Source organism: Cotesia glomerata, linkage group LG1 (assembly GCF_020080835.1).
Source record: "Cotesia glomerata isolate CgM1 linkage group LG1, MPM_Cglom_v2.3, whole genome shotgun sequence".
In the NCBI taxonomy this organism is placed as follows: domain Eukaryota; kingdom Metazoa; phylum Arthropoda; class Insecta; order Hymenoptera; family Braconidae; genus Cotesia; species Cotesia glomerata.
Genome location: NC_058158.1, coordinates 35768746 through 35795485, shown reverse-complemented (window position 1 = coordinate 35795485; position 26740 = coordinate 35768746). Strand labels below are relative to the sequence as shown.

The window sequence follows — 26740 nt, the reverse complement described above, 5'->3', positions numbered from 1 at the left end:
TTAATAATATAGATTTTTATAAAAAATAATAAATTTTAATAAAATTATAAAATAAATTAATTAAACATATTTTTTTTTCAGAAACCGTACGTATGTAAAGCACCAGGATGTACTAAAAGATACACGGACCCATCTTCACTCCGAAAGCACGTGAAAACAGTCCACGGCGCTGAATTTTACGCAAACAAGAAACACAAGGGCGGAAACGACGGTGGAGGAAGCGACGAAGCGGGAGCAGGAGGCAACAGCCCCAGCAGGAGCGAAGATTTGCATCCGAAGACGCCGAGCCTGTCGAGCCCGAGCGTGAAGTCCGAGAGCGAGGCGAACAGTCCTCCAGGAATGATCCAGCAGCAAGGCAGTCCGCTGGTTGGCGGATGCACCGACGAAATGGCGGGTGTTGGTGGTATAGCGGTCGACGCGGTGGTTTTCGATGAGCCCTGGAGCGAGGAGCCGGACAATCTGGACATCGCGGACCTGCCCGTCCCCCTGCGTGCAATGGTCGGCGGGATGGAGACTCAGCAGGCGCCTCCACACTCGCGGAACCGCTTGAAAGGCCGGCTCAATGTCAAAGCCATGCCTTCTCTGGCGCCGGGAGTTGGACTTCGCGGTACTCGCCAGATTTCTCAAGGCATCGGCGACCTCAACCGCAGAATCACCGATCTCAAGATGGAGACTGGCACTACAAGGCAGACCAGTCTCGCGGATCTCCAGCTGAGGCTACAGCCCCGCAGCGAGCCCAGACGCGACAGCAATTGCACCGTCAGTACTTATTATGGCAGCATGAAGTCCACGGAGTTCGGTAGCAGAAGAAGCAGTCAAGCCAGCGCTGTTGGTGCCGTCAGGATTGGACCCGCCGGTCCTGGAAGCTTCTACGATCCAATTAGTCCTGGGACTTCCAGAAGGAGCAGTCTCATGAGTCAAATGAGCGCCACTTCCGGGAGAATTAATCCTCCCGGGCCGCTTCAGACTCAGTACAACACTAACAATCTTGTTGTACAAACTCAAAATATGTCTTTGCAGGTAATTTATTTTTTTAGAAATTTTGAATCTTAATTATTAAATAATAAATTTTTGAAATTTTAATAATTAAAACTAGCGACATAGTAAATAAGTAAATAAAATTTTGCTTTATTATATAATGAGTTTCGTTAAATTGCACTGTACTTTCTTAAATATTAACTTGTTTAAAGATATAAGCTCATTTTGATGTTACACTCATCAAAAGCTTTCATTTGAGTACCCACCTGTATTTTTATATATTTTTCATATATACATATATATGATATATATAATAAATATATAAAATATATGAAAAATTGATGTGGGTATTCAAATGAAAGGTCTCGATGAGTGTAATATCGAGATGAGCTTATATCTTCAAAAATATCAAGTTGATAAGATAGCAAAGTCAGTTCTTAATTATTGACATTTTTTAAGATATAAGCTCATACCGATGTTACACTCATCAAGAGCTTTTATTTGAGTACCCACATGTATTTTGATATATTTTTTATATATTATATATATTTATATACGTAAATATATAAAATATATGAAAAATCAATGTGGGTACTCAAATGAAAGCTCTTAAAAAGCGTAACTTCGGGATGATCTTATATCTTCAAAAATATCATTAGTTGATAAGATAGCAAAGTCAGTTCTTAATTATTGACATTTTTTAAGATATAAGCTCATCCCGATGTTACACTGATCAAGAGCTTTCATTTAAGTACCCACATGTATTTTTGATATATTTTTCATATATAAATATATAAAATATATGAAAAATTGATGTGGGTACTCAAATGAAAAGTCTCGATGAGTGTAATGTCGGGATGAACTTATATCTTCAAAAATGTCAATAGTTTACAAGATACAAGTTCATTTCTTAATTATATTAGAGATAGAGAATTTTTCAAATGCGGCCTAAATTTTCATTCAAAATTCCTTTTTTTCCGAAATCTGTAAAATTTTTTTTTAACAAAAAATTTTCATTTCTTCAGCAAAATAAAATTGTTTAAAACTTCCAAAAAATTTTAATTTTCTTCAAAAGAAAATTTTTTAAACTTAAACATCAAAACTAAATCTAAAAAATATCTATAATAATTTTCCAGGGTGCTCAAATTCTTGCCAACGAGTGGCCATCAAGCAGCAACTGCCTCCCGCAGCCATCCGGCGACCGTAGAATGTCAGAACCAACCCGAGGATACCAAACCCAGCAAAGCTCCCCACCAGTGCCACCTCGCCCCCGATCCGCACAACTCCCCGAACTACACCCAAACCAAGAAGTAGTCTTAGACGAAGTGGGCGAAGGCGAGATGGTAGAAAACAAACTTGTAATCCCGGACGAAATGGAGCAGTACCTGAACGCAGTGCAAGCCAACGGACAGATAAACTTCCGCGGCAGCCCTCTCCCAATCTGCCAGTCCCCAATCTGCACCAACCACCTCCACTACCCTCGCCAACAAAATTGCTACAACACCCAGCCATGCTACCCTCAATCCCCCCAAATGCAGCCTCAAGCTCAAATCCAAAACTGCCAAAATTACCAGGCACCATCTCCAGCATACTCCCACTGTCCTAGCTCCCGTATGAGCCAAGCTTCAGGCTACTGTCCTCCCCAGAACTACCAGGTCCAATCCTGCAACTCTCAAATGCAATCTAGCCCGGTCAGCCAGGTGATGTCTCCCGGGTCTCACTACGCAGCCAGCCAAATGAGCGACCAACCAATGACATCTCCAGCAGCTGGAGCTCTGCCTCCTCAGCATGGAATGCAGAATCTCCAGCAAACTCCCGCTCAGATGACCCGGAACTGCAATCAGCAGAACCATCAAGTCTTTTATCAGTCTTATGGCTGTCAAGGTCAACAAATTCCTAATAATTGTCCAGCTCAGCAGGCTCCTAATTGTTCTCCAGTGGCGCACTCTCCCGGATTGGTCCAACCTTGTGGAACTGCTTTGAGGAACTGTCCCCAGATGTCGCCACATTGTGGCCAAGTTCCGAGTCCTGGACCAAGAATTAATTTGCATAATAATCAGTGTCCAAGTCAGCAGGGTCAGAATCAGTGCAATCGTGGGAACAATCATTTAATTAATGATCTTCAAGTGAGAAATGTCCTTCCAGTAACTACTGACCAGATAAATGGTCAAGGTCAAGGTCAAGGTCAAGGTCAAGGTCAGGGTCAAGGACAATGTCCAGGCGCTACTAGTATTCTGAATCAGAATCAAAATCAGAGTCAGAATTCAGTGCAAAATAATCTCCAGTGCACTCAAATCGTACCGAACTGCGTTCATCCAGGCGTCGCCCACTCGCCGAGACATAATCATGCAAATCAGCAGGCTCCCAAGGGCATCACTTCGCTCTGTGCGAGGCAGAATAATTGCCGGGTACAGTCCCAGTGCGGCTGCGAGGCCCAATCTCAGACCACGCAGACTCAGACTCAGTATGTATGCAATTGTCAGTGGAATTACGGCGACTGCTTCAATGGACATAATATGGGAGAGATTCAGTGCAGGGATATCAGCCAGTCCCAGCAAGGCTCGCCGGTCAAACCTCCCCAGGGGATGAGGCAGGACTCGTATAGAAGGACTCTTGAGTATGTTCAGCAGTGCCGCAATTGGTCAGGGACCCAGGTTCATGAGACCAGTGTGTCTAGCTCTACTCATCCTTTGTCGCTGCCTCAGCCGCTGCCCGCTAGCTCTAATATGGTGGTTAATGATATGACTTCTTCGTTGAGCTCTTTGCTTGAGGAGAATAGATTCTTGCAGCAGATGATTCAGTAAATTTTTTTTTTGGGTTTATTTCACTGAAAAAAAGTTAAATTTTGGTAAATTTTTACAACTATTTTTATTTTTAGTTTTTTTAAGGAAATTTTTATTTGGTTTTATTGATGTTTTTTTTGAAAAATAAAAAAATGAACGATTAAAAAAAAAAGTTGATCACAATTTTAACAAATTTTCGGGAAATTTATAAATTTTTTAGAAAGTTGTGATATTCCATTTTTTTTTGTATTTAAAAAAAAATATATCAAAAAAAGATGAAATAAAAATTTTATCTAAAAATATGAGAGCCAAAATTTTTTCCATTTTTTGAAGCCAAAAAAGCTATTGAAATCTTTATTTTTTCGATAAATATTTAAAAGTGGGGTCAATTATTTTAATTTTCATTTTTTTGAACGAAATTTCTATTTGATTTTATTGATATATTTGTTTTTTAAATACATAAAAAATCAACAATTAAAAAAAAAATTAATTATCACAATTTTAACAAATTTTCAAAAAAATTTATAAATTTTTTAGAAAATTGTGATATTGATTTTTTTTTTTTTTAAATTGTTCGTTTTTTTATGTACTTTTCAAAAAAATTTATGTTAAAAATACCAAAAAAAGATAAAATAGAAATTTTATCCAAAAACATGAGAGCCAAAATTTTTTCCAACTTTTGAAGGCAAAAAAACTATCGAAATTTTTATTTTTTTCTTTCACGATATTTTTTATTATAAATACGCCGTAAAAACAAGCAGAATAAAAAAAAATTATAAAATGTTAATTTTCCACCTAGTTATAGCTCAAAATAAGGTTGACTCCACTTGTAATTTTTTTTTTATTTTAATTAACTTTTTTTCAGTGAGTTTATATTATTGGTCTTGAAAATTAAATTTTTGACTACCTCTCGGTGGCCCACGTGCCTTCTCAGCAACCCAGTGCCTTTATTATAATTATAATATATTTATTATTAATTAATTAATTAATTAATACTGTAAGTCTTTTTAGTAAAATAATTTATCTAGTGAGATAAATCGTAAACTTGTTTGGAGTGAGAACTATTAAAGATATTTTATATAAATAATTATTAGTACAGTTATTACGTAAAATTTCTCGAGCTCAGTTAAGAGTGTACGATGTACGCTGTGATAAATATTAAAAAATACAAATAATTATCTAATAAATAAATGACTTTTTTTATACTCGCATGATAATTATTATTATTATTATTGAATTGTTGCATTTAAGTAATTTAGACACTGCAAGGCCAATATTAATTTTAAGGTGTAGATAAATTAAATTTTATCGAATTTTAAATACTTAAAATCACGTAAACATTTTCCACGGAGTTTTTTTTTTTTATTATATATTAATTAAAGTAAAATAATAATAAAATAATTTAGGTGAATTTTGTACTTTTATAATTTAGGATATTTAATAAGTGAAATTAATTTCGCGGAAAATGTTCTTCGGAGAGTTAGAGACTTAGTACCTAGAATTTTTAAAAAATTGTTATACAGATAATTTTGTATTAATTTTACAAGTTAGATTAATGAATTATTATCATTATAATTATTATTAAGATTGACGTATTTTGTGAATATTATACATATCTGTAAATCACTTTTGTATGAATAGAATATAAACTATAATATTTTATAATTAATAATTATGATTGATATTCTGACAAATAACATATATAAAAAGATAAATAATTTTGTAGATGTTTTAAAGAGATGTTGTTAATAAATTTTAAAACCTTTGAATGATCCTTAAATCTTGTATTTTATTTCTTCTTTACTATTTAAGTATAAAACAATTAAAAATAATAATTAAGACATTTTAATTAATATTTATCATTTTAATTGATAATTAAAAAATTACACAATAGTAATTTATTTAAGTTTATTTCATTTCTTCTTTAAATTAAGTACAAAACAATTAATAATAACTGATAATCTTGCAGTCACTATATGACTGCCGTGACTTGTGAAATATAAATAAATAAAATTTTGCTTTATTAAATAATGACTTTTGTTAAATTGCACAGTACTTTCTTATATATTGACGTTTCTAAAGATTTAAGCTCATCCCGATGTTATATTTATCAAGAGCTTTCATTTGAGTACCCACATGCATTTTGATATATTTTTCATATATACATATATGTCATATATATAAAATATATGAAAAATTGATGTGGGTACTCAAATGAAAGGTCTCGATGAGTGTAATGTCAAGGTGAGCTTATATTTTTAAAAATGTCAATAGTTCACAAGATACAAGGTTGTTTTTTAATTATTGACATTTTTTAAGATATATAAACTCATTTTGATGTTACACTCATCAAGAGCTTTCATTTGAGTGCCCACATGGCATTTTTTATATATTTTATATACATGGTATTTGTGGAATATATAAATATATAAAATATATAAAAAAATGATGTGGGTATTTAAATGAAAGGTCTTGATGAGCCTATTATCAAGACGAGCTTATATCATCAAAAATATCATTAGGTGACAAGATTGCAAAGTCAGTTCTTAATTATTGACATTTGTTAAGATATAAGCTCATCTCAATGTTACACTCATCAAGAGCTTTCATTTGAGTACCCACATACATTTTTGATATATTTTTCATATATTCATATATATAATATATATAAAATATATGAAAAATTGATGTGGGTACTCAAATGAAAGGTCTTGATGAGTGTAATATTAAGATGAGCTAATATCGTCAAAAATATCATTAGTTAGACAAGATTGCAAAGTCAGTTCTTAATTATTGACATTTTTTAAGATATAAGCTCATCTCGATGTTACACTCATCAAGAGCTTTCATTTGAGTACCCACATACATTTTTGATATATTTTTCATATATTCATATATATAATATATAATATATATAAAATATATGAAAAATTGATGTGGGTACTCAAATGAAAGGTCTTGATGAGTGTAATATCAAGATGAGCTAATATCCTCAAAAATATCATTAGTTGACATGATTGCAAAGTCAGTTCTAATTATTGACATTTTTTAAGATATAAGCTCATCCCGGTTTTATACTCATCAAGAGCTTTCATTTGAGTACCCACTTGCATTGTTGATATATTTTTCATATATACATATACATGATATATATAAAAATATAAAATATATGAAAAATTGATGTGGGTACTCAAATGAAAGGTCTCGATGAGTGTAACATCGGGATGAGCTTATATCTTTAAAAATGTCAATAGTTCCCAACATAAACGGTCATTTCTTAATTATTTATCCAGAGAGAATTTTCGAATGCAATGATATCAAACCTTGAAAAGGCACTTTCTCTTAATATTATAGATAATTAAAATATCTTAATTAGTATTTAAAATTCTAATTAATAATGAAATAATTACACAATCCCAATTTATTTAAATTTATTTCATTTCTTCTTTACTTCAAGTACAAAACAATTAATAATAACAATTAAAACATTTCAATTAATATTTAAAAAATTACACAATAATATATAATAATAAAATATAATCAAATTACACCGATGAATTGTCTTCATTACTTTGATTTTCAGCTTCCGTTATCTACAACCAAAAGTAATAATATTTTTTTTTATTAATTAATCAAATTTAAAAAAATTCATTTTAATTTTTTTATTAATTACCTCATTATTAATATCCAAACAAGTAGGCAATGTAACAGTGGGTAGAACATCAGGCAGAGGAGGTGGAACAGGTGGTTCGGCATAAGCTTCATGAAGTTCCTCTAACCTCGTACTAAGAACAGAGCCTCTGCGACTAGTGGCGCTCATTTTTTTCATTAACCAATCAGCTTGTTCTTCTAACCTCTTTAACCTAGCAGCGCGCGCCGCTAGAACTTCTTCAGGAGTGCGAGTCGCTTTTGAAGAGCTGGGTTGTGAATTATTAGAAATTGTAATTGCTTCCGTGTCTGGCTTCAATGAACTAGGTGTCAATACTTCTGGCTCTGATTGCAAAGAAGTAGATGTAGCTTCTAATTGTAATGAAGTAGACGTTCCTGGTGTTAATGAAGTAGGTATTAATGATAATGAAGTGGACAAAACTGGTCTAGATGCTAATAAAGTCGTCCCAACTTCTTTTTTGTCTTCTAGCCTATTTAATTCTTCTTCTGAATTTTTATCTGGATGATGATGATGATGTCCAAAGACAGGAGTCAGTTGACGAGCAACAACCGGCTCTGAAGCAACGACCGACTCTGGGAAAGGACCGATTGAAAATACAGAAACAGAATTAATTATTTTTAAAGCCTCTGAGGAGATTTCATGCACATCAATGTCCGCATGATCTGTATGACAAGCACAGTGTACTGTGTTTGAATGAGAAGGAGTGTCTTGAGTGAGTTTGAATGATTCTCGATCTATGTCCGGTTGATTACCTGGACGTGGTTCGACATGCTCGCTGTCGCTGGTGTGGTTTATCTGAATCAAGTTCTGAATAACATTCGCCAGCGCTTGGTCAAGAGGATCCATTTCTTCGACCTGTTCTTCCATAACCACTTCCTCCGCTGCTACTTCGTGATAATCAATAGCTTCTGGCGTGGGCGTTCTCTGCCGCTCGGGTGATGGCGGTTCGCTCTTGGATTCCGACAGCTCGGTGTCCGTTGGTTGCTCAGACTCAGTGTCTGGTGTTGGTGTCCTTGGACTCTCCTTTAATTTAAATAATCAATTTATTAGAAAATAAGTCAAATCTATGTCATAACTACTTAGGCTGCATTTGAAAATTATCTCTAGATACTTAATTAAGAAATGACCTTGTATCTTGTGAACTATTGACATTTTTAAAGATATAAGCTCATCCTGATGTTATGCTCATTGAGACCTTTCATTTGAGTACCCACATCAATTTTTCATATATTTTATATATTTATATATATGTATATATGAAAAATATATCAAAATGCATGCGGGTACTCAAATGAAAGCTCTCGATGAGTATAACACCAGGATGAGCTTATATCTTTAAAAATGTCAATAGCTCACAAGATAGCAAAGACAATTCTTCATTATTGACATTTTTTAAAATATAAGCTCATCCCGATGTTACACTCATAAAGAGCTTTTATTTGAGTACCCACATGCATTTTAATATATTTTTCATATATACATATATATATCTATATATATATATATATATAAATAGATGGAAAATTGATGTGGGTACTTAAATGAAAGGTCTTGATGAGCATAACATCAAAATGAGTTTATATCATTAGAAATATCATCAGTGGACAAAATACGATGCAATTTCTTAATTATTGATATTTTTGGAGATATAAGCTCATCCTGATGTTATGCTCATCAAGACCTTTCATTTGAGTACCCACATCAATTTTTCATATATTTATATATATTGTATATATAAATATATGAAAAATATATAAAAATACATGTGGGTACTCAGATAAAAGCTCTTGATGAGTGTAACATCAAGATGAGCTTATATCTTAAAAAATGTCAATAGTTAAGAACTGACTTTGATATCTTGTCAACTAATGATATTTTTGAAGATATAAGCTCACCCCGACATTACACTTATCAAGACCTTTCATTTGAGTACCCACATCAATTTTTCATATATTTTATATATTTATATATATTATATATATATTTATATGTATATATGAAAAATATATCAAAATGCATGTGGGTACTCTAATAAAAGAGCTTGATGAGTGTAACATCGGGATGAGCTTATATCTAAAAAAAATGTCAATAATTAAGAACTGACTGCTATCTTGTCAACTAATGATATTTTTGAAGATATAAGCTCACCCCGACATTACACTCATCAAGAGCTTTTATTTGAGTACCCCCATCAATTTTTCATATATTTTATATATTTACATATATTACATATATGTATATATGAAAAATATATAACAATGCATGTGGGTACTTAAATGAAAGTTCTTGATGAGTGTAATAAGAAAAATCTATAATAAGATTATAATTACAGACTGTTAGCCATTTCTTGGTTTTTTTTAAATTTTTTCAAGTTTCATAGTTATTTTTTTATATAAATAAATAAATAAAAAAGACAATAACCTTTCTGGTCCTTCGACGTGAACCAATCCTAAGTCTTTCATCACTAGGCCTGTCTTCATCATCAGTATCATCCCCGCGTTCATCACTGAACCCACTTTCGGCGCTAAAATAATAAAAATATTAAATCCAAAAACATTAAATAAAAAGTTCATTGTGTTGTTCATATCCATGTTTAATTAATAAAATAATATGTTCACAGTTTATTGGAAATATTTATTCGATGTTTATGTTAAATTTTCACAACGTTTCATCGGTTTCCCGACTTCTTCAGGTGCTCAATTATCAAACATCAATTGTTAAAAACATGTCAAATGAATCGAGGCAGGCTAACAACCTGAACTTATCCACATCATATTCCAAATTCATTTATTCGTGTTTCAATTGATAAACATTAACTAATAAATAACAAATATTAATTAACTAAAACTCTGTCAATACTACAAGTTCTACTCTCAGGTAATAACAGCTGATAATAATAATAATTTCCAATAAACTGTGAACATATTATTTTATTAATTAAATAAAAAGTATAAAAATAACCAACCTATTATTAAATGAATCATCAACAGCCAAAGCTTTTCTCGCAGCAAATTCTCTCCTCAAATTTTTCCACTCAATCTCCGTATTGCAATTCTTTTGACGCGCTGATTCCCATTTTTCTCTGCAGTACTCCAACTCTTGTTTCAACTCCTGCAACATTTTCCTCTTTTGTTGCAACTCATAGCGCAATATTTTCTCATGAGTGTGTAATTGTTGGTGCTGTGCCTGCATACGACCAACAATGTTCCAAGTCTTGCTTAATTCAGCAGACACTGTCGACAAACGCTTCTCCTGCTCGCCCAGCTTGCTCTCCAAGTGCAAGTTCAGCTGCTTCATTCGACCCATTTCTTTTTCCAAGCTTTTCTTTTCTAAAATCAGCTCCTTCAACCGGATATAAGTCTTGCTGACGGATATCACTAGTCTTGGGCCCGTGGGAGTGTCGACGGACTTGTAACAGACATTGGGGTCGGTGGAGAGCGAAGCTGGCTCCGCTGATCTAGAAGCGGAGCCTTGAGCTGCGTGGCAGCTCAATAATTCCAGCAACACTCGCCAAACTTTTGGTAAATTGTTAGCGATGCTTTCTTCCTGGTCTTCTTGGTTCTCTTTATTGTCATTGTCGCTTGCTCTAGACTTGTCCCGGCCTTCTACTTGTTCCACGAGGTCTAGCAATAATTTTGGCAATGCTGCTGCTTCAGTACCTTCTTCTCGGGCCATTTCACTGATCAATTCATGATTTTCCTGGAAAATTCAAGTTTTTATTTTTTTCTAATATTTTTTAGAGATTTTTTTTTTTTTTTTTTTATTAATGTTGGAATTAATTAATTAAAAAACTTGCTTGGATTAATTGAGTCAAACGATCGAGATCCATATCAGCAGATGACGCACTTAACAACATTTGTGAAAACAAACTATTAATAACACCCATTTGATTTTGTAAATCACGACAATCGGCTTTTGTTAAACCTAATTGGGATTCTAAGTTTGAAATTTCAGTATCTTGAATGTCAATCTGAAAAATAAATTATTAATTAATTATTTTTTAATTTTTAATGCAATCATAATAAAAGAAGAAAAGTAAACTTAGAGAAAAAAGTTATTTACTAAAAAAAAAAAAATGGACTTTTTTGAGGACAAAAAACTAATTTGTTTAAAATTTTAAATAATTTTATTTCTTAGCTGAAGAAATAAAAATTTTTGTAATTATGCAAAAGTTGGGCTCTATCTATTTTAGATAAAATTGAAATAAAATAAAAAATCGAAAAATTTATCTTTTAGAATAGTTTTTTTTAATTTTAAAAAATTATAAAGATTATGAAAATTGAATATTTCAGTGATTTTTTTTTCATTTTAAGTTAAAAAATCTACAAATTCAAAAATTTTTAAATTATTATACTTATTATTATTCATTATTTATTTAGTTTCAATGCCAAGGCAGTATAGCTAAATTTCAAAAACATACAAGAAAATTAATATAATAAAATAAACGTAGAAATGATGAAGATATAAAATTTTTAATTTTAGATATTAAAAAAAAATCTTTTTCTTAAAATTCGAATGTAATTATGATTGATACGGAAAAGTATAAATTTGAATATAAGAAATTAAAGAATTAACATCTGTGATGCAAATACATAAAGATGATAATTTAAGATGATAAACTCATGTATCAAAATTTAGTGAATGAATATCTAAAAAAAAAAATATTTAAATAACCGGAAAACATAGCATCATCACCATTTCATTGAAAAACACCTAAAATCGTAAATTTTTGAACTTGAAATGAAAAAAAATCACCAAAATATTAAATTTTCATATCGCGTTACTAGAACCATAAGGGCGTATCTCAAAATATACGCCCTTATGGTTCTGAAGAACCAAAAAAAAATTATCATTGTAAAAATATTGAAAATATTAACATCTATGGAAAAAACGAAAAAAAAAATTTTTTTTGTGATACGCCTTTATGGTTTTAAGAAAACATTTTTCTAAAACCATAAGGACGTATCCTGTTTTTTCGGTTTATTATCAATTATAGGTCGGAGTAAGAAAAAAAATTGCAAAGGTGATAGAAATTATCACTCCACAACTTAATTTATAACAACAAATATTTATTTGAGTGAAAAAACAAATGAAAAATTAAGAAAAAAAAAATCATAACTAGAGAACAATCGGTATGTCTTCAAGTTAATAAAATTAGCCTCAAAGTTTTTCAAAATTGATTTTTTTTTTACTTCAGATCTATTTACAATTAACAAAAGAGTTTTGTAAGCCATTTAGAACTGTAATTTTAAAAAAGTCATTCAAAAAGAACTTTGTTCTTGAGAATTGTTATGATTCTTCAATACCGAAGCAAATTTGATGATCTAAATCATTTTTGTACATCAGGCACTGTCCCAAAAAATATCATCGGTATTATCAAAGTTTAATTTTCAGCCATGGTCATAGTTTATAATTTTTTTTTGTCATTATCCAGTTAAAAAAAAAATTAACAAATCTTTTTTTTTATTTTTATATTCTTAGACACAGATGATCCTGACGATGGAGATGGCATTGGAGTAATACCCTGATGAATTTATTTTTCCTTAATTTTTTATTAGTTTTCTCGCTTAAATAAATATTTGTTGACATAAATCAAGTTGTGGAGTGATATTCTATTACTTTTCCAATTTTTTTTCTTACTCTGACCCATAATTGATAATAAACCGAAAAAACAGGATACGCCCTTATGGTTTTAGAAAAATGTTTTCTTAAAACCATAAGGGCGTATGACAAAAAAAATTTTTTTTTTTCGTTTTTTCCATAGATGTTAATATTTTCAACATTTTTACATTGATTGGAGCAAAAAAAAATTTTTTTATACGCCCTTATGGTTCTGCAGAACCATAAGGGCGTATATTTTGAGATACGCCCTTGTGGTTCTAGTAACGCGATATATTTTATCATTTTTATCATAAATCCCGCCTTGAAAAAGAACAATTTGAAAAAAAAATATTCTAAAAGATGAATTTTTCGATTTTTTACACTCAAAAATAAATAGAGCCTCATTTCTGCATAATTACCAAAAAATAAAATTACTTATTTTTTTAAAAATAAATTTATCCCAGTGCAAAGTAAATTTCAAACCTTTTCTTGGGCTCTATTAAAATCTTCTTCCAAAGTCTCTTTTTCATAAGACACATTCTTAAACTTGTCTTTAAGGTCAACCAGTTCTTTCGAGCCCGACTCTTTCAGCTCCCCGATGACTCTAATCCTCTCGTCATAAAGACTCTTCAAATTTTTAATATCGTCCAGCTGACGGTCGTGCTCGGCTCTGAGGTCGTCGGTGACGTCAATCTCAAGTTTTTCATCGCCAACACGCGCGAGTATTTGTGATAGCACACTTTTCAGGCCATTTATCTTTTCTTCGCGCTGCCTGAACGCCTCGCGGCTCTTGTTGGTAATAGCCTTCAGAGTTTCAATCCTTTGAGCGTTGATTTCTGGTTCACACTCTAAGTGGTACCGTAGATCGTCTATTTTCTCAATCTGTTGTCTTATACAGGATCTCAATTCATCCGAAACCTAAAAAAAAAGTTTTCATTAATTATCTAATTAGATAAACATATTTTTATATCCATATCACGATCATAATTATTTTTTACATCCATAATCACAATCATAATCATTCTTCAATAATTATGTACCTTCAATACATCAGTAAGTCTCTGAGCATCCAAATGTACAGAATTAGTTCTTTGCCATTCATTTTTCCAGTCTTCGAGTCCTGAAGTCCCCGGTGCAGTTGATGTTGACGTAGAAGTTGTTGAAGTCACCGTAGTCGCAGTACCAACTGACACTTCACTCTTCCTCGATGCATTTTCAGATTGACTTTTTAACAAATCTAAAATTCGGGAAGTTTCTGAGTGAGCTTCTTTTTCGGCGTCTAATTCTCGCCTTAATCGCTCCATTTCTGATGAAACTGCTGCTATTGCTCGTTGTCTTGCTTCGCGCTTCATACTTAAATCTTTTTTAAATTCTTCTAAGCTAGGACGTACATTATTGTCTGATTCCATTGATGTTTCTACAGTAAAAATATAAATATAAAAATAAAAATAAAAATATTTACACGGAAAAAAGTAAACTGTAATAAATAACAGTCGATTTATAATAAGTAATGATCAACTGCTAAAAATTACCATTTCAAACAGTAAAATTGTGATTTTACTATTCGCTTTATAATATTTACCATTTAAACGTTACAATTTACTCTTTACATGGAAAAAAATACTATTTCAAACAGTAATATTCGCTATGTAAATGTCTAAAATGTTGAAGTATAATAATTAAGAATTCAGACTTTGATATTTATCATTTCATACCTAAAAAATGATCTTATGATATGTAAAAAGTATAAAATAAAGTTAGTAATTTTCTAATACAAGCAACGTCAATATTTACAAAGTAAAATGGTAAATTTTAAACGCAACGCTAAAAATCAAACTGTAATTATTGACTTGCTTGGACTGGTAAAATGTATATTTTAAAAGTATAATTTTTACTGTTTCAAATATTAAATTCTCCCAAAGTGAGACCCCCTTCTCTTTCATCTGAGTTCCCCTTCTCATAATATGGACTATATATTGAAATGGCAATTTTTACTGTTTGAAACTGTAATTTTTTAAGATGAAAGAGTCGTTATTTACTATAGTGACAGCTACTAATTACTTATTTTGGATATTAAATTATAAATTGTGGCTTTTATACTTTCTACATTAAGTTCTGTAATATTTATATTTTTGCCACCCCAATGTCCGCTTTACTATTTGAAACTATAAAAATTAACCGGAATCCGAGTGAATATTACAGTTTACTTTTTTCCGTGTATATACTCTGAGAAAAAAAAATTCTTTTGAACAAAAATGGGTATTTTTGAATAAAAAAAAATTAATTTTTTAGAAATTTTTAACAACTTTATTTTTTTGCTGAAGAAACGTAAATTTTTTGTTGAAAAAAAGGTTTTATAGATTCGGAAAAAAAAACAATTTTAGATAAAAATATCCAAATTGTCTATTTAAAATTTTTATTTCGAAATTAAAAAAACTTTTTTTTATAACAAAAAAAGTTACTGTAAGAAAAATGTTCATTTCTTCTATTTTTGTTAAAAAAATAAAATTCTATAAAATTTCCAATAAATTGATGTTTTCAAAATTTTGAATAGTTTTATTTTTTAGCTGAAGAAATAAAAATGATTTTTATAATAAATTTTTTGTTGAAAAAAATGTTTTCTAGATTTGGAAAAAAAAAATAATTTTGGATAAAAAAAAAATAAAATTTTCTGTAAATTTTTTGTCACAAAAATTTCAATTTTTAAAAAATAAATTTTCTTTTCTCATTGAATTTATATAAAATGAATGCATATTTTTTGAAATTTTCAATAAATAAATTACCAGCATCTAAAACAGTATCAGTATGTTCATTCTTTTTGAAAGCAACAACATCATTCAGTCTTTGAATCTCTCGCAAAGCTTCTTCAAATGCCTCAGTTTGTTTCTTCTTACTATTAATTTCTTCCTGAAGCCTATTGCGTAGTTTAAAAGTCTCTTTGTCCTTCAATACGACAGTCTCCTCTCTCACAGACTCGGCTTTCCTCAAGCCACTCTCCAGATCTTTTATTCGCATTATGGCAGTGTCTTTTTCCCTGTGGAATGCATCCAACTGCTCAGTCAGTCTCGATGTCTCCAGCTCCATTTCTTTCATAATTTTCTCCTTTTCATTCAACCTCTGTTCCATTTTTTCACAGTGAATCTTTGAAGTCTAAAAAAACCATTTATTAAAACCAAACCAAAAAAAACCCCTAAAAATAAAAAACAAATTAATTTCTTACATCATAATCCCTCTTAAGTTTCTCAATAATTTTTCTCTGTCTCTCAACTTCACTCTCACATTCCAATTTCTCCGGCTCTAGAACGTTCTCTAACAACTGTATCCTATCAATAGCTTTCTGACACTCTCGTTTATCATTTTCGTCTTTTTCTTTTTCTTTGTGGGAATTTTTGCAGCACCTGAGCTCACATTTGCCCGGATTTTTGATAAATTTTTCAATCGCTTCAATGCGACTCAAAAGGTGATTATTAAAGTCAGTTTGATTAGCAGCATCAGCACTTGAAATATGAGAAGAAACGCGTTCGTTTTTTTCTTCTCGTTCTTTGTTTAACTCGGCGTATAATTTTTCCAGCTGCACCAAAAGTGCGCTGTGTGCAGAGGCCAATTGCTGGTTAGCTGCCGCTAAATGCGACACTGTTCGCGTTAATTCCATAGCTTCTTGATTAATTGATGAAGTGCTTGGTGTGTAATCCGACTGCCAACCAGTCATTTGTGCTGCATACGTCAACTATAATTGAAAATTATCTAAGAACTTTATAAATCACTTAATTATTACGTTTCAGGTAAAAAATATAAAACGCGTTGTTATTCACTCGGAAGACTATCGCGGACTGAAGACAAGACTAAAGAACTGAAGAAATAAAATTTAATAAAAGACAGACAATGAGCCAAGATGGCACGTGATCTGATCGGCTATCGTGGAAATGAATTTTCGTAGCAGTGACTCAGCTAACAGAGCAAAGACTCTTTACTGTTTGGAAATATGCCAATACATACTCATTTTTTTTTTTATTATTAATAAACAAAGTCGTAAATATCTCTAGTAATTACTATTACATGACATTAAAATAAGCAATTATTTGACTATTTTTTTATTTATTTTTAACAAAAAAATTTCTTCCTAAATATTTTCAATTTTTTGTAATTTTGACGTGCCAATTTTTTTTTCATAATTTATTTTTCCAAAAATTATTAAATATCTACTAAATCAATTTATATTAATACATGAAATTAAAGTTCGCAGTTACTTGACCATTCTTTAATTTTTTAACAAAAAAATTTCTTCCAAGAAATTATTAAAAAAAAATTGTATTTTTAATTTATTAAAATTTCAATTTTTTTTCTCATTTTTTTGCCATAATTTATTTGTTCAAAAATGATTAAAAATCTGCTAAATTAATTTTCATTAATATAAGAAATTAAAGTTAAGTTACTTGACCATTTTTGAATTTTATTTAACTAAATAATTTTTTCTAAAATATTCTTTTTAAAAAATTGCATTTTGAATTTCTTAAAATTTCAATTTTTTCGTCATTTTTTTGCCATAATTTATTTGTCTAAAGATTAATAAATATCTTCTGAATTAATTTTCATTATTACATGAGATTATAGTTAGCAGTTAGCAGTTACTTGACCATTTTTTAATTTTATTTAATAAATAAATTTCTTTCAAAAAATCATTTTCAATTTTTTGAAATTTTAACATGTCAAATTTTTTTACCATAATTTATTTGTCTAAAAATTATTAAATATCTGCTAAATTAATTTCCATTATTACTTATCATTAGATTTAGCAATCACTTGACCATTTTTGAATTTTATTAATTAAAAAAATTTCTCCAAAAAAATTATATTGAAAAATTCCCTTGTGGCAATAATTCTCTGAAAAACTCTTGAAAAGTCTTTACAACTCTGAATAAAATTTTTTGAAAGTCTACACACCCTTAAAAAAGTAAAGAAAAGACTTAATAAGTCTTCAAAACTCTACAAAACTCGTCAAAAGTCAATATTTTCCTGAAATTTCGGACTTTCTTGAAGAATTCTTAAGACTTAAGACTTGATAAGACTTATTCAATTTTACAAGAAAAGAAGATAATATTTTTTTGTATTTTTAATTTCTTAAAATTTCAATTTTTTTGTCATAATTTTTTTGTTAAAAAAATCCTAAAAGTTATCAAATATATCTACTAAATTAATCTTAATTATTATTCCAACTAAGGGGGCGTCCATTAATTACGTGAGGTGTTCTAGGGGGGGGGGGGAGTGGATCAAGCTAAATCTTACCAAATCTCACTTAGGAGGGAGGGGTTATCTTAATAAATATCACGTAATTTTTTCTCTAACAGAAAACAGTGTAAAATTGCGTGAAAAAGTATTTCTATCATAAAATATGGCCAAATTTGACACAATAGTGTTTGTCGTATTCGTCTGAACCCTTCAGAGCAGCAAAGTAGCGTTCAATTGTTTAATTTGATTATTGATCGATAGGATTCACTAATTTTTTAGGTAGATTTCTTTAGAAATCTATCGGTGGTAGCCGGTCTCATGTCGTAATTTTAATAAAATTTTGTCATAATATGTTTAATTATCTTCAATTTAAGCTATTGTTCGTCGACTTTTAATACTTTTTTCAATTTATTTCGTACACGGTGAGAAATTTCCATTATTTTTTATTCTGCATGGATTTCAGATATTACAATGGTGCATATTACTAGTGAACCTTATTGACTCAGAATAAAATTTTACAATGGCCCATAGTAATTTCCGAAACAAATGAAATCAGACATACACTGATAGAAGGATTTGTTTATAGTTAAAAATATTTGTTAATATTTAACAAATCATTTATTAGAGACCACTTTTTAGTCCTTAACAAATATTTCTTAGTATTTAAAAAGATTTATTAATATTTAATAAATGAATATCTGATTTATTAAATACAAACAAATCATTTTAAATACTAAGAAATATTTGTTTGATACTAAAAAATGGTCTCTAATAAATGATTTGTTAACTATTAACAAATATTTTTTTAATACAAATAAATCCTTCTATCAGTGTACCCTCACAGTTTTGGAAATGCCGTAAAGATTCGGTATTTATACGATATAAATGCTGTATTTTTACCGTAATACTTCAGTTATTTTAGCCAGTTTTTTTGTCGAATTATTATGAAAAAATTACGAAATAAATTCAGAATATTTATGGCAATACAATAGAAAAGTTACGGTATATTTACAGCATTTAAACCGTAAATATACCGCATATTTACTGTATATCTGCGGCATTATTGCAGCAAAAAACCGGAAAAGAAGATCCCTACTTTCTATTACCGGCAAAATACCAAAAATATGCTGCTTTACTACTATTATTCAATAGCTTGAAATTTTTTTTTATAATATTATAAATTATCGTGAATTATTTTTAAGAGGTTGATAAACTAATTTCTCGATTGTTATTATTATTAATAATTTTTTTTAGTCTAGACCGGGATTCGAACTCAGATAATTTAGTTACGCGCCGAAGGCTCTACCAGTTGAGCTATCAGAGACACTATCCATACTTAATTACTCAGTCACCTAATAAGACTCACCGAGTAATAAACACAGCCGTCTATCTTACGGTAGAAAGCATTATATCTTTAATTATATCAGTATAAATGCGGCAAAATTATAGTATATCTTTGGTATTTTTACCGTAGAAATACGATTTTATTATTTTAAAATTATATTATAGTTAATACATAGATTTTTTACGGTAAAAGTTCTAGAGTTTTACAGTAATTTTATAGTATTATTTCTGAACTTTGCAGCAAAAGTACAGTAGAAATGCTGCACAACTATAGTAAAAAAACTGGCCAAAATGACCACAGAAATACCGTATTATTTCAGAATTATAACGGTAAATTTACAGTAAACGCATTAATACCGAAAATTTACGGTATTTCAAAAACCGCGAGGGTAGTAAATGGTAGAAATTGAAATGTACCATAGTAAAATGAAATATGCAATAATTTAAATTTCCGAATGTACTATAGCAAAAAAAATAAGAAAACGTTTGTAAAAAATAAAAAATTTTAGAGTAAAAAATGTTTTTAGCAATCAAAAAAAATATCAAACCAAACAAGATTTTTTTTGTTTGCAATAATTTTTAAATAGTATATGACACATCTAGGGCAGTAAAATAAGAAATGTCTCAGATCACATGTGATTGTTGTCCGAGGCGAAGCCGAGGTCAATAAACATGTGATCTGAGGCTTTCTTATTTACTGCCCGTGGTGTGTATACTATTTTTCTCCTCGACGGAGGCGGAAAGCGGCATTTTCGTTTAGCGCAGCGGGAGGAAAATTGACGCTTTCCGCCCGGAGGTGAGAAAAATATTTTTTTAAAATATAGTTTTTTTTATTTTTTTTTTTTTCATTTTTAACAATGAACGTAGGATTTATTTTGGCAGTTAATTTTATTATGAATAATTATAAACACAATATATAACTTTTAAATTATTTTTTATTATTATTAGAAGTGATGTCGGTTGCAGATTAACCATCAAATGTTTGTTTTCATTTTAATTTTTCACGGTAAATTATTAAATATTTTATTATTTATGAATCTTACAAATTTTCATTAACTATTCATGTGTTTATGGATTTATAAACTAATATTTATTTAAAACTTAATGTTTATTGCAATTTTCATAACACCGTTAACCACTACTGATAGCGTCTGTAGACTTATGTTGACAAAACAAAAAGCAGCACGAAAAAATGAAAGAGCGCGCGTCGCGACTGACGCGCATACGTTTACTATGGGACATTTGAAAATTTCATAGTCACAATTTTAAATTTAAACCGAGTACACGTGACTAAATGTGAAACTTTTTTATAAATTTTTATTGTCGACTGAGCAACAGAAATTTTACTATGGAACTATAATGAAAAGTTTTAAGCACACTAACAGTTTTTGTTCTGTCAGTTTACGAAAATTTTTTATATATGTTTATGTAACAGTTGCATGGTCAAATTTACTATGGTCCCTAGTAAATATTGATTGGTACAATATGATATTCTTAAATTTTTATGGTAATATTTTGAATTGAGTCATTAAGGTTCAGTCTTATTATGTATGCATAGTAAATTTCTACAGAAATTTCTCACCGTGTAGTTGAGAAAATTCAAAAAAAATCAAGAATAAATTAAATTTTAGTTTTTATCATCAAATGACTTTTATCTGTAAAAAATCCTATTTTTTAGGTAGATGTCTTTGAATATCTATTTGTTATAGTCAATCTCATGTCGTTATTTGCAAAAATATAATAAAAAATAAATTTTAGGACATTACGACATTTTAATAACGTGTTTTTTTCAATATTCAAACAAGAAATCTACCTATCCATGTCGGGTGTAGCCGAATGGCGCTTTTTTTCTCAATAATCCAACACGTTTACAGCCAAAACATAAATTTTGAAGAATCTCGCGTGAGATTAGGGGAGGGGGGAGGGAGTTGGGGAAAATCTTACGAAATCTTATCAAGGGGGGGGGGGGTCAAAAAATTCTCTAAAATGCCTCACGTAATTTATAGACGCCCCCTAAGAAGAAAATTTTTACGCTTACTACAAGTAAGTCACGGACCCAAGTGACTTAATTAATATATTAATATATTTAATAAGATAATTATAATTACAAACCAAAGTTTCACGTGGATGGCAAAGACTTGATAAATTTGGCGCGGATGGTCTCTGATTCCACCACTCTTCATTTCTTACGCTCCTACGACGCGCTTCCTGTTGTTTTGTGAATGAGCGACAATAAATAAGTGACAAGCAACAATCATACGTATTACAAAATTAAATATGTTTAATTTAAAACAATTTTACGAAATATCAAATGACTAATTATATTATTTATACCTGATTTGAAGAATTATCTATAGCTTCAGACGCTCGAGATGTTGCAGGTGTATATCCAGGCCCGGTGTAAAATGGCGGAGGTAACGGCGGCGGCTCATAGTTACAATTATTATGCAAACTACCGCTTACTCCCATTATTAATCGTCGATCGTTCGTAGTCGGGTTAATTTATTGCGATCTAAAAAAATTACTTCAGAAAATTAATAAAAACATTTTGAATTTTAATAAGAAATCATTTTTAAGAAGAATATTTTTTTAATAAAAAAATATTTTTTTTTTCTGAAAAAATTATTTCAGAAAATAAATAAAAAAATTTTTAATTTAAATAAAAAATCATTTTTAAGAAGAATATATTTTTTATTAAAAAAATATTTTTTTTTCTAAAAAAATTATTTCAGAAAATAAATAAAAAAAATTTTAATTTAAATAAAAAATCATTTTTAAGAATATTTTTTTAATAAAAAAATTATTTCAGAAAATAAATAAAAAAATTTTTCATTTAAATAAAAAATCATTTTTAAGAAGAATATTTTTTTAATAAAAAAATATTTTTTTTTTCTAAAAAAATTATTTTAGAAAATAAATAAAAAAATTTTTAATTTAAATAAAAAATTATTTTTAAGAAGAATATATTTTTTAATACGTATGTTAAGTGTTTATTTTTAACTATTGAAAATACACTTCAATGACGACAACACTCAATTTGCTCCACTTGCCCAGTTTATCGTAATTGTGATTGGCAAGCATTTAGTTCTTTGTCAATAGATCTTTCTTTAATCTCTTTGTCATTAAATTATAACTATAATAATTATTATGACTATTTTTTTTTATACAAAATAACAAAGTATTAATAAAATTTATTATTTTCAGAAGAAATAAATTAATTATATCGGAATGCGCCGCAAAAATTAGATAAAAGCGGGTGTATTATTTTTTGTGAAGATGAAAGAAGAAAAAGCATTTAAAAGATTATTTAAAAATGTCTGACACGTGCACAAGAGGCCATGGGAAACGGGTAAAAATAGATCTCGATTCTAAATAAGATAAATATAGAATTTTCGTATGAAAACAAAAGAGATTGCTTTAAGACTATTTACGTATTTAAAAAAGAAATAATTTTTACTTCCGTCTTTGAATTATTTCTTCAACACTGTTTTATAAAATGATGAATGTAAATGTTGAAAAAAATTTATCTTATTAATTTGAGATTTTTAAAATGCAAATATAGTCTTCTTAAAAACGAAGCACAGAAAAAACACTTTGAAAAACTCACTTTTAAAAATTCACATTAAAAAAACTATTTATTTATATTCTTCGCGTTGTTTGGAAGAAAAAACTAAAAAAATAGCCAGATTGAATATAAATTGTATAAAATATAATATTTGTTGAAGATTTGGGAGCGAGATCTCGCGGTGGTACTTGCACCTTGCTGGCTTGTCGCCAGTAACAGCCTCCAGTTTCATTTCTACCAGCATCTCTCTGCAGCTCTATAAATATCCCGAAAACTTTACTTTGAGAAAATACCGAGCAGTCGAATGAGCTTGAGGCCGACATCTAGTGTCTTTTGGAGGCCCAATCCGACAATCACAAGAAATTTATTGGCAATTTCTTTTATTCTCACCCTTGATTTCTGGAAAACTCTTCGAGCGAAAGCAGAACTTGCTAGAAAGCTTCTTCGGGGATTTAAAATAGCTGTCTATAAAAAAGTCCATCGGAATTGGGACAGTATTTACTTATTTTAAATCCAAGCCAACAAATAACATTTATTTTTAGATGGGATTTTTATCAATGGATTGCGAACGTTGAATTATTCTTTTTATTAAATTAAATGTAAGGTTTATTCTCTAACTTGAAATTTTTATCGACATTTCTTCTTCATTTCTTTGAAGTTTGAAGAAGTTTTTGAACAGCGCCCTCATCTTCGATTTTTACAATCTTTAATATTTTACCAACAATTATAAAAAACCAATCTAAATTAGTAGTTAAACAAGGTCGTTTTGATGCCCCGATAAAGTAGATTTCTGCAGTACCGACATTTGGGGTTTCTGCATTACCGACGGTCGTTGGTGGGGTTTCTGTGATACCGATGGTGGGTTTTTGTGTTATTTTTTACCGACTGTTGTGGGGTTATCATCGATTTGGTGGTCGATATTTACCGACTGTTGTGGGGGATTATCATCGATTTGTTGGTCGATATTTACCGACTGTTGGGTGATTATCATTGATCTGGTGATCGATATTTACCGACTGTTGGGGGATAATCATCGATTTGTTGATCGATTGTTTGAGATCAAAATGCTACCACCCCAACAGCAGAGCTGATACCTTTGCCGTGTATCAGCTTTGGTGTTGATGTGATATGCACTTATTTGATGTGATGATGAATTTTATATATATTTAAATGACTTGTGGTATAAGGATATGCAAGAAAGATCGATACTTACGCCGCTCTGGTGGGATGAAATGGAGGTAATGAGGTCTATTTATCGATTTGAGGTAAGTTTTATCGACAGTTGATGTCAATTAGTGATCTATGTTATCGATTGTGGGTATCAACAGTCGGTATTATACCGAATGATGTTCTGTTTTATCGATTTGGGATAAGAGTTTTTTTTAATTTTAACGTTTTTTAGCTCCTACTCTCTCGATTACATCATGTTTTTACGTCATCCGACAAGTTTAAACCTGTTTTTTCGCGTCGTCATCGTGGATTTTAACGGTTTTTTAACCCCACCTCTCTCGATTACGTCATGTTTTTACGTCATCCGACAAGTTTAAACCTGTTTTTGGCGTCGTCGTTGGGAGGGGATCGTTGGTGGGGAGTTATACTTACTTGCCTCCAAATTTCAGTCCTCTGCCTGCAGTTACTTCAATCAGTTGTTCAGTTTAAAAAAAATTTGTGTCTTTTGTTAAAAATATTTAAAATTGTGTACTCTACGGAAAATCAAGTAAGTCATTTATTTCATTATTCTATTTTATAACTAATTTCTACTATTATTATTAACTATTTTCTATCTATTTCTTAGCTTAATAATTCAAAAATGGATTTGAGTGCTATCAATAAAATCAACAACTTACCGAACTTTTTACCAACTAAAAAGTTTGAAGAACTGCAACTGAACAAGATTTATCAAATCACGGAAATTAAGAAAGTCAACACAAAATATGGACCAAAAATTTTGGGAATTGTGGAAAACGAGTTTTCAATCTTCTTCCCGAATCGAACCAACCGGATGCTCATTGATGATGAAGAGCAGTTAACATCACTGTTCGATTTGGCCTCAGCAGGAGAACTTCACTTCACAATTTCCATTTTTTTTTATTATTATTATAAAAAGCATAACATTAATTTTTTAATTACTTAAAATCTAACTAAAAATTTAATTACTTACAATATAATTACTTAAAAAATTGAATTTTTACAATAATCTTGGTCTTTTGATAGTTTTTTTCAAAATTGGCAACTTTTGTGAACTTGGTATTTCATAACCCCATGGTAAAGTGTCTGTACTATTTACGAGAAGTTGACGTTTGTCATCTTCCCAACTTAAAGCTAATTTCGTTTGAAGAAGTGTATTAACTTCATGATTTCTACTTTTTATAACATATTCATCTTTTGTTACTTTTATATTATCGAATAGACATTGTTTATAATCATCAAACGTTATAGTTCGCAAAGTTGATTTTTTGACACCTTTTGCTCGCATTTTAACCGTATCATCTTTTATTTCTTCATCAGACTCATACGCTTGAATTTGATCTTCTTCAGATTTATATATTTGAAAAGCGTAAAGTTTTGCTCTTAATCCAACAAATTCCGACATAATTTTACCATTGTTTTCATCTTTCATTAATCCTGAGACTCTTTTCTTTACTAACGGAATATTGTAAATATTATTTGGTGGATAGTCAGAGGTATCAAACTTTTCAATATCACGTTTGATGATTTCATATATATTAGGTACAGTAAAGTGATAAATTAGACTATCTGTATCTGTATACATTAATTTAGAATCGTCATTTTTTAAATTTTTCTTTACATAATTATAATGAAAGTCGTATATATAAGTTTTTGACATATCTAAAATACAAAAACCAGCATAGATTGGTTTATTAAAATTAACTTCAGCACATTTCATTTCAATAATAATCATATTTTCATCAAAAACTGTAAGACTATGGAAATTTGGTTTACAAATCATATCAGAAGCACCATATCTACCAGACCATCTTGTAACTATTCTAACATCTTTATATTTTCTAACATTTTCCATAGTCTTACCGAAAACTGAATTGTTCATTAATTTATAAAAATCTTTTTCAAATTCATTTTTTGCAGCCTTTCTACAATCAGTATTTTTATCTATATACGGTTTTAACCATGGTGACTCTTTAAACTTTAAAATTCGGTGTACTTTTGTTAATTTTAATCCCAAGTCTAAACATTGTTTTAAATTTCTATAGTGTATTATATACTCTTTTTTATCATACAAGGTAGTTGCTAATTTTGTATGTTTGCTGTCTGGAGGTAAAAAGTGTTCAGGACATAAAGGTAAATCTTTATGCAGATCATATAATTCCTCCGGATACTTTAGATCAACTTCAAGTATGTAGCCAAAACCTTCGGTATTATTTAAAAATTTATTAATCTCCCGATTTATATCGGAATTTAATTCAACCCATTCAAATGAGCCTGTTGGTAAAGGCATACTCATAGATGCACCATACAAATTATTAACATCAAAATACATTAAATAGGATTCTGGTTTATTTGAATCAAAATTATCGCCCATATATCTATTAT

At 30.0% G+C, this 26740-nt stretch overlaps 2 protein-coding genes across 8 annotated transcripts in view; one reads left to right on the top strand and one right to left on the bottom strand.

Moving 5' to 3' along the window:
* LOC123270646 (transcriptional activator cubitus interruptus) overlaps positions 1 to 11217 on the top strand; it is a 142721-nt gene extending 131504 nt beyond the window's left edge. For 3 of the 4 annotated variants that reach the window (XM_044736793.1, XM_044736805.1, XM_044736799.1), the window contains 2 exons: positions 82 to 1020; positions 2115 to 3850. In XM_044736793.1, coding sequence (XP_044592728.1) covers positions 82 to 1020; positions 2115 to 3782 — 2607 coding nt within the window. In that variant the 3' untranslated portion in view covers positions 3783 to 3850. Of the gene's footprint in view, positions 1 to 81; positions 1021 to 2114; positions 3851 to 11171 lie in introns of those variants that run through there. The other variant, XM_044736785.1, reaches the window with a different exon arrangement.
* Positions 7202 to 23721, bottom strand: LOC123270663 (centrosomal protein of 135 kDa). 4 transcript variants are annotated; one of them, XM_044736842.1, is made up of 13 exons: positions 23210 to 23397; positions 21937 to 22114; positions 21715 to 21810; positions 16253 to 16759; positions 15816 to 16182; positions 14073 to 14449; positions 13516 to 13950; positions 11228 to 11401; positions 10397 to 11130; positions 9853 to 9955; positions 8184 to 8454; positions 7435 to 8003; positions 7202 to 7354 (listed from the first exon to the last, which is right to left on the bottom strand). In XM_044736842.1, the coding sequence occupies exons 2-13, from the start codon at positions 22069 to 22071 to the stop codon at positions 7307 to 7309; spliced, it is 3816 nt and encodes a 1271-aa protein (XP_044592777.1). In that variant the 5' UTR covers positions 22072 to 22114; positions 23210 to 23397; the 3' UTR covers positions 7202 to 7306. The 4 variants fall into 4 exon arrangements, with proteins under 4 accessions (XP_044592777.1, XP_044592761.1, XP_044592754.1 ...); XM_044736826.1 differs by lacking the exon at positions 23210 to 23397 and adding an exon at positions 23558 to 23721 and having other exon boundaries at positions 7435 to 8454; XM_044736819.1 differs by having other exon boundaries at positions 7435 to 8454; positions 23210 to 23402.
* Positions 23722 to 26740: the final 3019 nt, after the last annotated feature.

Excerpts from the sequence above, each read along its gene's own strand:
- LOC123270663 (XM_044736826.1), bottom strand. The coding sequence starts at position 22,071 with ATGGGAGTAAGCGGTAGTTTGCATAATAATTGTAACTATGAGCCGCCG. Across the intron at positions 16,183-16,252 it reads AACTTAAGAGGGATTATGAT|ACTTCAAAGATTCACTGTGA; the intron begins GTAAGAAATTAA and ends TGGTTTTTTTAG. Across the intron at positions 8,455-9,852 it reads CACGTCGAAGGACCAGAAAG|GAGAGTCCAAGGACACCAAC; the intron begins GTTATTGTCTTT and ends TTTAAATTAAAG.